Source organism: Schistocerca nitens, chromosome 8 (genome assembly GCF_023898315.1).
Source record: "Schistocerca nitens isolate TAMUIC-IGC-003100 chromosome 8, iqSchNite1.1, whole genome shotgun sequence".
NCBI classification, from domain to species: Eukaryota; Metazoa; Arthropoda; class Insecta; order Orthoptera; family Acrididae; genus Schistocerca; species Schistocerca nitens.
The window spans coordinates 351438021-351450226 of record NC_064621.1 but is presented as its reverse complement, the minus strand read 5'-3'; the positions used below and the strand labels follow the sequence as shown (position 1 = coordinate 351450226).

The window sequence follows — 12206 nt, the reverse complement described above, 5'->3', positions numbered from 1 at the left end:
ACAGAAGAAAGGACTACTGAAAGTTATAGGCCAAACAGAACTCACTGGACACTTGATTAAATATGATAATCTTTTGCAAAACATTTCTGAAGGCCAGCCTGTAGGGAAGAAATGAGGGGATGACTGACAACATGCTGTTTAACAAATATGATCAATGTGATGGGAAGTTCTTCATGGATGGGGATGAAGAGGACTGCTGAGGATTGGAAGCTGTGGTGCAGAGATGAGGTTTAGCCTTTTGGAAGAAGAAGGCAACAATAAACATTCAGTAATATTTAGAAAGCTGCTGAATACAGACAGTAGTTTTTTTTAAATCAATAACAGAACTGATGTCACTCAGTTTAGATGGTTGTCAAAATTTGATACAAGCAATTGTAAAGGTGATGGATGCTTGTTCTACTCCATATCACTGATAGAACCTGGTTTCATCTTGTGATGGTTTGCAGAAGACATGGATCTCAATAAGACATGTCAATGAAAACTCTAGCATTTCCACTATAAACATAATGGTAACAGCAGCAGCAATTGCAATGAACTAGTAATAAAATATATGGAACAGTCTTGATCATTTTGTATAATCAAGTCTGTTCTTTCTCCAGAATTTTATATTTTTATCAATTCAAGTAATAGATTTCCTAAAGGAATTTGTTATCATTGCGGATTTTTTCAAATAAAGTCATCTACACTCATGCTCATAAATTAAGGATAATTACAGAACGTGGTGCCACACAACGCGGCACTACACAAAACTGGTGCTAATAGCATAGGCACACAGGGAATACACGCGACACAGATCTGTAAGTCCACGGTATTGGTGATAAGTTAAGAAAACCGTCCTGAAACACATGTGCTACAAAACGCCACTGTTTCCTGCGCATGTACCCCGACATCAATATGGAATATGATCACCATGCACATGTACACAGCCCGCACAACGGGTTGGCATACTCTGGATCAGGTGGTCGAGCAGCTGCTGGGGTATAGCCTCCCACTTTTGCACCAGTGCTGTTGGAGCTCCTGAAGTGTCATAGGGGTTTGAAGACGTGCAGTGATACGTCGACCGAGAGCATCCCAGATGTGCTCGGTGGGGTTTAGGTCTGAAGGGTACTGCTCCACGATGGCAGCTTGGTGGGGCCATGCGTTATCATCCATCAGGAGGAAGGTGGGACCCACTGCACCCCTGAAAAGGTGGACATACTGGTGCAAAATGACGTCCGATACACCTGCCCTGTAACAGTACTTCTGTCAAAGACATGCAGGGGTGTAAGTGCACTAATCATAATCCCACCCCACACCATCAAACCATGACCTCCATACAGGTCCCTTTCAAGGACACGAAGAGGATGGTATCTGGTTCCTGGTTCACGCCAGGTGAAAACCCGGCGATAATCACTGTTCAAACTATACCTGGGCTCGTCCATGATCATAACCTGGGACCACTGTTCCAATGACCATGCACGGTGTTCTTGACACCAGCCTTTACGGGCTCTCCTGTGACCAGGGGTCTGTGGAATACACCTTGCAGGTCTGCGGGCGAATAAACCATGTCTGTTCAGTCATCTGTAGACTGTGCGACTGGAGACGACTGTTCCAGTGGCTGTGGTAAGATCCGAGCAAGGCTACCTGCAGTACTCCGTGGCCGTCTGTGGGCACTGATGGTGAGATATTGGTCTTTTTGTGGTGTTGTACACTCTGGACATCCCGTACTGTAGTGCCTGGACACATTTCCTGTCGTCTAGAATCAGTGCCATTATCTTGAGATTACACTAAGTGGCACACGGAGGGCCTGTGCAACAACCTACTGTGTTTGACCAGCCTCCAGTCACCTACTACTCATAACGTCATCAATGTGTGTTCTTTGAGCCATTTTCAACACACAAGTCACCATTAGCATGTCTGAAAACGTCTGCACACTTACTCGCTGCACCATACTCTGACATGCACCAACACACCTCTGCGTATGTGGACGGCTACCAACACAACTGTGCGACGACCACAGGTCAAATACACCGCATGATCCTACTTTGAGGTGATTTAAACCCGCAAACTGCCCACCAGAGCATTGTTTCACCATGTATCAGCATTATCCTTAATTTATGAGTATGAGTGTAGATTGACTAATATACTTAATTATTATGATTTTTCAGCTGCTGCAATAATTAGATCAAAATTTAGAACTCGTGAAACACAGAAATGAGTGTATAAGGTACACCACAAGAAACAAAACTACCTACAGTTTATTCAGGTATGAAAGAAAAAAGTAGAGCAAAAGAAGGGATAATTCTTGTGTTCCAAAAGAAACTGATTCTTCAATCACTGATTATAAATTTGAGGTTGAAGGAGGGATAGAATTATGGACGACATTAAGTAGTGTGTATACAACTAAAATCTGAGTTTACATGCCAACTGAAGGAATCAAAGATTTTTTGTTTTGCACTATGCAATCAGCTAATTGTCATAAATACACTGTTTGGCCAAAAATGTAGGCATAAGTTTATCTGAAAGGCAAGATGATTAAGATACCTTATTGACTGGGAGAGAACTTTCTGGCATTTGTAGAGAACCTGCTGACAACCACGAATCTAGGATGTTGGTAGGAAGATAAACTGTTCCGGATGACCCACTAGTCCCTGTCCATCACCCATCTCTCCCCTTCTCTGCTCCCATGCCAGTAACACGCAGCCTTCTTTTCACCAACACACCCACTAGTTGACACATACAGGACGTCTGGGTAGAATGGCTCACACATGTTGTATTAGGTTTAGGTGCTCCGAGGTGGACGGAGGGACTGTGACAGTGCAAACAAAGTAGTGACACACATATATACATTTTATTGCACTATGATACTTACCTAAAGGCGTATAGCAACTCATTGGATGTGCTTGTGGACAGATAACAAAGCATTACGGAATAGAATGCCAATGAGATTATGTCCGTCCCAGGGGCCACACTATCAGCAACTGTAGTAAACACTTGTGATGGCTGTAGGTTGCTCCATTTGTGTACTAAGTCTCTCTACTCCATTTCTATACTAAGTCTCTCCACTACAAACTGCAACCATGGAATTCTGTACTAGAACTGTCATATGCAAACACTGAACGTAATCTGTCCACAGCTGCCTGTTGTTGCCACTTAACACAATGTCGCATTTCATCTCGCTGGCAGTGGTGTGGAGGTTGCTGATTGGGCCGCACTTATGGCAAGCGGTGAACTTCAAAGTGCCACCTGTGGCACAATTCGGAAATTGTCTCAGTGTCTAAGCCCTTATTGCATCCACTTGTGAGGACACAACACAATTCTTCCCCCCCCCAAACCCGACAGCACCTAGCAGTGCTAACCTGTCCCCACCATGTTACTACATGCTCCTACAAGCAACACTACATCCTCCCCCATCCCTACCCTGTTATCACTCCTCCCTCCTCACTCCCCACTACCCTTGGACTGCTTGTCTCATCGGGCTTGTTGCTCATGCTTGTCTCATCGGGCTTGTTGCTCACAGTCTTGCTTCAGTGGCCTTAGACAGTGGTCACGCATGTGTGAATTGTTCTTGCATGAATGTGTGTATGTGTTTTCTACTTTAGAATGTGAAAATATGTGCTGGACCAGGACTTGAATGCGCATTTCCTGCTTGTTGTGAACGGTCACCATAACCACTTCGGATAATTGTGCATGCTCCCCAGACCAACACAAACTTCCTACATCACACTATCTACATCCTTTATCGTAGTCCACTGAAATCATCATCAATGCTTGCAACACTACTTGGATTTCTGCAACAGTGAAATTGAGACAATAAGGAATAGAGCTGAACGTTGTTATAATTGTGTGCCTGGCAAGCATTGTAATAGTTACATGAACATCTGAAGCCAAGTTAAGTTGCGTGTATTAGGTGATGAATTCAGCAGGCTACAATACGAGTACACTATGTGATCAAAAGTATCTGGACACCCCCAAAAACATACGTTTCTCATATTAGGTGCATTGTGCTGCCACCTACTGCCAGGTACGCCATATCAGCGACCTCAGTAGTCATTAGACATCATGAGAGAGAGCAGAATGGGGTGCTCTGCGGAACTCTCAGACTTCCAATGTGGTCAGGTGATTGGGTGTCACTTGTGTCATACGTCTGTACGCAAGATTTCCACACTCCTAAACATTCCTAGGTCCACTGTTACTGACAGAAGCATACAGGCCGACCTAGTCTGCTCACTGACAGAGGCTGGTGGCAGTTGAAGATAGTCGTAATGTGTAATAGGCAGACACCTATCCAGACAATTACATAGGAATTCCAAACTGCATCAGTATCCACTGCAAGTACTATGACAGTTAGGTGGGAGGTGAGAAAACTTGGATTTCATGGTCGAGCAGCTGCTCATAAGCCACACATCACTCTGGTAAATGACAAACGACACCTTGCTTCGTCAAAAGGGACATACACATTGGACGATTGAACAGTGGAAAAACATTGTGTGGAGTGACGATCCACAGTACACAATGTGGCGATCCGATGGCAGGGTGTGTGTATGGCGAATGCCCAGTGAACATCATCTGTCAGCGGTAAAATTCAGAGGCAGTGGTGTATGTGGTTATGTTTTTCATGGAGGGGGCTTGCACCCCTTGTTGTTTTATATTTCACTATCACAGCACATGCCTACATTGATGGTTTAAGCACCTTCTTGCTCCCCAATGTTGAAGAGAAATTCGGGGATGGCAATTGTACCTTCCAACACGATCGAGCACCTGTTCATACTGCACAGCCTGTGCAGGAGTGGTTACACGACAATAATATTCCTGTAATGGACTGGCCTGCATAGAGTCCTGACCTGAATCCTAAAGAACACCTTTTGGATGTTTTGGGATGCCGGCTTCGTGTCAGGCGTCACCGACCGACATCGATACCTCTCCTCAGTGCAGCACTCCATGAAGAATAGGCTGCCGTTCCCCAAGAAACCTTCCAGCACCTGATTGAACATATGCCTGCGAGAGTGGAAGCTGTCATCAAGTCTAAGGGTGGGCCAACACCATATTGAATTCCAGTATTACTGATGGAGGGTGCCACAAACTTATAAGACATTTTCAGCCAGGTGTCCTGATAGTTTTGATCACATAGTGTATGTAGGAAGCGTGACGTATGGAAGTTTGGGTTTGCCCAGGAAGTGCGCATGGATAGCCGAAGTGGTTAAGGTGACTACTCATGATAACAAGGAAATGAGGGTTTGATTACTGGTACGGCACAAACAATCATATGTCAATATTGGGTAGTAGATCAATAACTAATACAGCTGAAGTCAGAGAATTCACATTCAACGAATTAATTTTGAATTACTTCGTACAGCTGTTGATTGTCAGCAGTATAATTTCTTTCACATATGAATGCAAAAATTATATATCATCACTCCTCATTTTACACGATGATGACTGCCATTATAAATTAGCAGGCTGAAACACTAGCACAGGCTAAGATGTGGTTATGTAAGTTTGAAATCTTGGAAGTACTAGTTACAGAGCATTGATCAAAATTTCAAGTCAAAGTTAATTAAGAATGTATGGTACAGTTATCACCACACAAAGTACATGTGGGGGAATGGGTAATGTTAACTAGCCCATTCCATCTCTAGTTCTAGGAGAGATGACAAGAACAGAAAACAGCACGACCTAGGACTGAACAGGTAGAACTATTGGGTAGTGGACTGATACTAAATGGCACTTAATGTGACATTTTTGGCCCATCATTCCAGCTACCCACAGCAATAACAGAGACTATGATGCTGAATGTTATGTACTCTCTGCTGTAGTTACTGGATCTGCCATTCGGGATTTTACCTGCTGACTCTTCTAAACATTGCCCTATGTCCTACCCTGCTCACTTCCCTGGACAAGGTGATAACAGCTCAAAACCGTGACAACAACATGGAACAATTTTTCCGAAACATCCACCAGTATTGAGACTACTACCAGCACCATGCCATGGTTCTTTTTGCCTTTACCATGGTCACCTTCTGCGTCCACATTGTAGCTTAGCAAATGTCGTAAACCATGTGTATCCTTGTCATCAAAAATCAGTACCTGCCCAGTCAGGAGACTAGTCACAGTATACAAGCATAACCTGGTAGAAGAGACTGTAATACGAAGATACACTCAGCGTAAATACATAGCTAAAGACTTAGCATAAAAAGTGAAAGTATTCCCAATGTGAACTGGGGGGGGGGGGGGGGGAAGAGAACCATCATTGCTCATACAGTTCTACATATCATCATCACAGCATAAAATTCAGGGTCCGAATTCCTCAAAGGGAGGAGAGTGTAAAACCACTAGCCTGCTCTTGCGGGTCATCACATGATGACCACACAACTTCCACAGTTTGTTCTAAGCATCTTCTTCTGCATTAGAACATCTATCACACAAATGACGAAGCAGAGATCATGTTGCAAGAAGGACTTTTGATGAAACTCCTGGTGGAGAAACATACAGTATCTCATAATGAAACACAGGTTGTCTTTGTGAAATGTAGAGGGGAGCATATATGAAAGTCAAAGCAACTTTCAGTGGAATTAAAAGCAAAGGTCGTAACAATAATAGTGCAATGGGAATTCCACTGTTAAATGCAGAGGAGAGAGCAGATACGTGGAAAGAGTACACTGAAGGCCTTTATGAGGGGGAAGATTTGTCTGGTGTGATAGAAGAAGAGACAGGGGTTTATAAGGAAGAAATAGGGGATCCAGTATTAGAATCAGAACTTATGAGAGCTATGGAGGACTTAAGATCAAGTAAGGCACAAGATATAAATAACATTCCACCAAAATTTCTGAAATTGTTGGGGGAATTGGCAACAAAACGACTATTTAGCTTTGGTGCATAGAATGTACGAGTCTGGTGACATACCATTTGACTTTCGGAAAAATACCATCATGACGATTCCGAAGACCACATGAGCTGACAATAGCGAGAATTATTATAAAATCAGCTTAACAGCTGATGCATTCCAGTTGCTGACAAGAGTAATATACAGAAGAATGGAAAACACAATGTAGAATGTGTTACATCAGTTTGGGTTTAAAAAAGGTAAAGGCACCAGAGAGGCAATTCTGATGTTGCAGTTGATAATCGAAGCAAGACGAAAGAAAAATCAAGACACGTTCATAGGATTTGTCGACCTAGAAGAAACATTGGACAATATAAAATGGTGCAAGATTTCGAAATTCTGAGAAAAATAAGGGTAAATTATAGGGAGAGAGGGAAATATACAATATGTACAAGAGCCAAGAGGGAATAATAATAGTGTACGACCAAGAACAATGTACTCTGATTAAAAAGAGTGTAAGATAGGGATCTAGTCTTTCACCCTTACAGTGCAATCTGTACATTGAAGAAGCAATGATGGAAATAAAAGAAAGGTCCAGGAGCAGATTTAAAATTCAGGGTGAAAAGATATCAATGGTACAGTTCACTGATGCCACTGCTATCCTGAGTGAAAATGAAGGCAAATTACTGGATATGCTGAATGGACTGAACAGTCTAATGAGTACAGAATATGGACTGAGAGTAAATCGAAGAAAGACTAACGAAGAAAGACTAAAGTAATCAGAAGTAGCAGAAATGAGAACAGCAAGAAACTTAAAATCAAGATTGATGGTCATGAAGTAGATGAAATTACGGAATTCTGCTACCTAGGCAGTAAAATAACCAATGACGGACAGAGCAAGGACGACTTCAAAAGCAGACTAGCATTGGCAAAAAGGACATACCTGGCCAAGAGAAGTCTACTGGCATCAAACATTGACCTTAATCTGAGGAAGAAATTTCTGAGAGTGTATGTTTGGAGCACAGTATTGTATGGTAGTGAAACATGGACTGTGGGAAAAACAGAAAGAAGAGAATTGAAGCATTTGAGATGTGGTGCTACAGACGAATTTTGAAAATTAGGTGGACTGGTAAGGTAAGGAATGATGAGATTCTGCGCAGAATCAGAGAGGAAAGGAATTTGTGGAAAACAATGACAAGGAGAAGGGACAGTATGATAGGACCTCTGTTAAGACACCAGAGAATGACTTCATATGGTGGTAGAGGGTGCTGTAGAGGGAAAAAAGCTGTAGAGGAAGACAGAGACTGGAATACATACAGCAAAAAATGAGAACGTAGGTTGCAAGTGCAATCTGTACTTTGAAGAAGCAATGATGGAAATAAAAGAAAGGTTCAGAAGTGGAATTAAAATTCAGGGATGAAGAGGTTGGCATAAGAGAGGAATTTGTGGTGGGCTGCATCAAACCAGTCAGAAGACTGATGACTCAGAAAAGGAGGGAGAAAGGGAGACAGAGGGAGAGTACAAGGGGGAGGGGGAGGGGGAGGGGGGGGGGGAGAGAGTGGACATGGGGAAGTATGAAACATTGTATGCATGTAAAAAAGTGGGGAGGGAAAAGGAAAATCTTAAGAAATTATGTAAATGGTCAGCACTAACATCATAAAACGGATTCATTCTCTATCAGACAGGTTGCAGTTACAATCCATGGAACATGCAAATAATTGGTTAACTAACAATACTACTACAGGCTGACACTCCAACGCACATAATTTTATATACTAATAGTACACACACCAAAGCCCTATCACAGCTGAGGATTAATTATCAAGTTCAAAACAGATATTTACACTGGTCAAGGAAAGATGAGAACTATCTCGCCTTCTCTTCAAGATCTACATGAATGCTATAATAGAGAATTAGACTTCAGGTCAACAAAATATGGTTCTTAAAAACCACACTTAAACAATGGAAACTCAGGTTGGAATATCAACAATGTAAGGAAAAAGTTACATAGCTACTTACTATAAAGATGACACATTAAGTTATAGACAGGCATGACATTCATTCACACACAGAATGGCATTCTGGTCTGAGATGCTGGAGATGGAGCTCATGTGAGGTGTTCTTGTGTGTGTGAATGAATGTATGTGTGTATTTTGTCTTCTTTTCTGATGAAGGTTGTGGCTGAAAACTAATGTGTGTCTTTTCGTTGTGCCTGTCTGCAACTTACCGAGTCATCTTTGCAATAACTAGCAATCTATTTTTTCCTTACATTATTAACTTCTGCAAGTTGTTGCATTAATTTTCATTGATGATTTAGTATTACTAGCAACTACAGAACACAGTCTACAAAGATCTATTCATAAATCTAAAAATATTTCAGAAAATACTACATGAAAATTGTGGATGATGAAACCAAAATAGACATGTCTAACGAGCAATGTTTAGATTGATTTTATGTGAGCTCAATAACTATTATTTTTCTTTGATTAAGGTTGTCTCGGCGCTACTCATTATCTAAAAACTGCCTCTTTTACACACTTCATCATCATTAAGCCCTGAACTCTCATAAGTGAGTGCAACACTGAATTAAGAAGGGCAAATTTGTGAGGCTATGAAACGTCAATCTAGTGTAGCTTGAATAAAATAACTTCGTGATACATTGATCGGTTGTCAGTGTGTAGTCAGCAACACTTGACAAGGCTCTATACATACCTATGCAACAGGAAACACAGAGAGCGTGTGGAGTTTAAGAAAAAACTGCAACTGGCTAATGGCTGGGCCTAACCATTTGACTTTAGTTTAAACATACTTCACAGTGACTATGAGTTAGTGTTCTTACATCAATCGAAATTACATTAGGTCTACAGTCTGGATTTGTCCTTTTCATAGACTACGTATTAAGTTACGTGGGATTTTGCATACAACATGATACGGGTTACAGAAATCTACCCATAGATTGCTGCACAAGTCAGTCAATTTCTATTAAATTACAAACCACAATTACAGTCTATTACCCAATCTTCTTAAACAGCTAGGAAACACACTTAATGGTATTTTAACTGAAACTAAGTTTTTCCTGTTGAAATATTAGTGCTCAGATCTCACTCACAAATGTTATCAATGCTATGTATCCTTCAAGAGAATATTATAATAGAGTTCCATATCTGAGGGAAGATCAATTATGTGATACAAAATTATGAATGATATGTAAAAAAAACTTCGTCTCAAACATTGGAAAATATGGGATGGAATGTAACAATATTGTGAAAAGGATAGTTGCTACTCACCATAGAACAGAGATGCTGGGTCACAGATAGGAACAACAAAAAGACACTCAGAAAATGAGCTTATGGCCAACAAGGCCTTTGTCGAAAACACGACCGCGCGCGTGGTGTGTGTGTGTGTGTGTGTGTGTGTGTGTGTGTGGGGCGTTGTTGTTGTTGTCGTCTATTTTTGACAAAGCCCATTTTCTAACAGTCTTTTTGTTGCACCTATCTGCGACTCAGCATCTCTGTTATATATTGAGTGGCAACTATCCTTTTCATAAAACTCTGTCTCAGATGCATTCTGCAAAAACCTAGAACTCCTGTAACTGGTACATCAAAATAACAAAAGACAATATGGATTTAATTTGACAATATATATGTATGATAACGCAGGTAAAAACAAAATAAAGTTTCAATTTTTATTTCTCATCATTATTTGTTATCATACTCACTTCATCATACAAATCAAAAGCAGCAATTCCAACCGCATTGTATACAGCATCTTTCCGCAGAATTGCATTCAAGTCTGACGGATCAACAAGAGCATGATTACTTCGTATCATGTCAAGAAGTACTGGTGTAAGAATTGTTCTGTACTCATGAAATAAGGCAAGGAAAAGTGCTTCTGTACATGGCTGAAAAGAATTTCAGAAAAAGTCAGCTGTGTTACAATCTCTCACAAATGAACAGAAAAAATGTGTATTTATTACGATTTCTGAAGCTTAGCAATTACAGCATGTTAGAAAAAGTATAAAAGTTTTATTGTATACGGAATATATGCATATCATTTTCAAAGACAATAATAACTATTTATGCAATAATTAAAAATAAAAAAAGAGAGAGAGAATAAGAAGAAGAAGAAGAAGAAGAAGAAGTGACAGAGAGAGAGAGCTGGAGGGATACTTACCCTCAAGCTGTATTTCCATGATTCTCCACCCTCATCTGTAGCTGTAGAAAATAAGATTAATATATCAAAATTGTGAAAAATGCACCGCAAAAATGCAGAAATGAACCTGTTTTACTTGTATGTACAAATTCTTTTAATCTGACTTTGGTAACTGAAGACACACGAAGCCGCTTTTATATAATAAGGGTATAGGAAGCAAATGAAAAGAGTAACATATCAAGAGAGCAGAAGTTTCTAGATTATAAACATTTTGTTCTACAAGCGAGTGGTACTCCAGCTGTCCCTAAAAAGGCAAATGTGACTAATGTTTTATGGTTTCTATCAATACCCTTCAAGTTAAAAACATAACATGTCAACAAGGAATATTTAAATGTTACACATAACTGTTCCTACATGGACTTATACATGGCACCAGAGATGGACCAATTCTGCACAAAATTCTAAAAATGCATTACAACTAATAATAGACAATATTCAACAACACTGCTTTAGTTGTTATTTTTAATGTAGTTTGTCTTTAACTTTTGAAAATCCTGTGGTATTATGGCTGTGGTTATCTCACAGCTCAAAATAATGGTAAGTTTCCTTAAATAGTCAACAACTTTGGCCTTTACTTCTCCCATTTTACAGCAAACTGTGAATTAACAGCAACTGTCCCGAGTGCTTTGTGGACACAACAATGAAAATGCTAAAACTACAACTCCAAAGTGAACTGGCTGTTCATCCCTGAACACACAAAATGCACACTCAAATAAGAGATTTTAGTTTATCTGAACTCAGTAATAACATACTGAAATTTCTGGAATGTTCAGAAATCTGTGGAAAGAAAAGTTCTCCTGAAAATCACATGCACAATATATTAAAGTGGAAACAATTCTTATAAATATCAATAATTATTATTATATATCTAAAAACAAAGATGATGTGACTTACCAAACGAAAGTACTGCCATGTTGATAGATACACAAAAAAAACACGAACATACACACAAAATTCAAGCTTTCGCAACCAACGGTTGCTTCATCAGGAAAGAGAGAAGGAGAGGGAAAGACGAAAGGATGTGGGTTTTAAGGGAGAGGGTAAGGAGTCATTCCAATCCCGGGAGCGGAAAGACTTACCTTAGGGGGAAAAAAGGACAGGTATACACACGCGCGCGCACGTACACACACACACACACACACACACACACATCCATCTGCACATACACAGACACAAGCAGACATTTCTGAAT

General features: G+C 40.4%; 1 protein-coding gene across 5 annotated transcripts in view; it reads right to left on the bottom strand.

Annotated features, from left to right (window-relative positions):
- Nucleotides 1-12206, bottom strand: part of LOC126199367 (importin-11) — a 195930-nt gene that overhangs the window by 95338 nt on the left and 88386 nt on the right. For all 5 annotated transcript variants that reach the window (XM_049936261.1, XM_049936263.1, XM_049936260.1 and 2 more), the window contains exons 9-10: nucleotides 10976-11016; nucleotides 10521-10703 (exon numbers count right to left, since the gene is read on the bottom strand). In XM_049936261.1, coding sequence (XP_049792218.1) covers nucleotides 10521-10703; nucleotides 10976-11016 — 224 coding nt within the window. The remainder of the gene's footprint in view (nucleotides 1-10520; nucleotides 10704-10975; nucleotides 11017-12206) is intronic.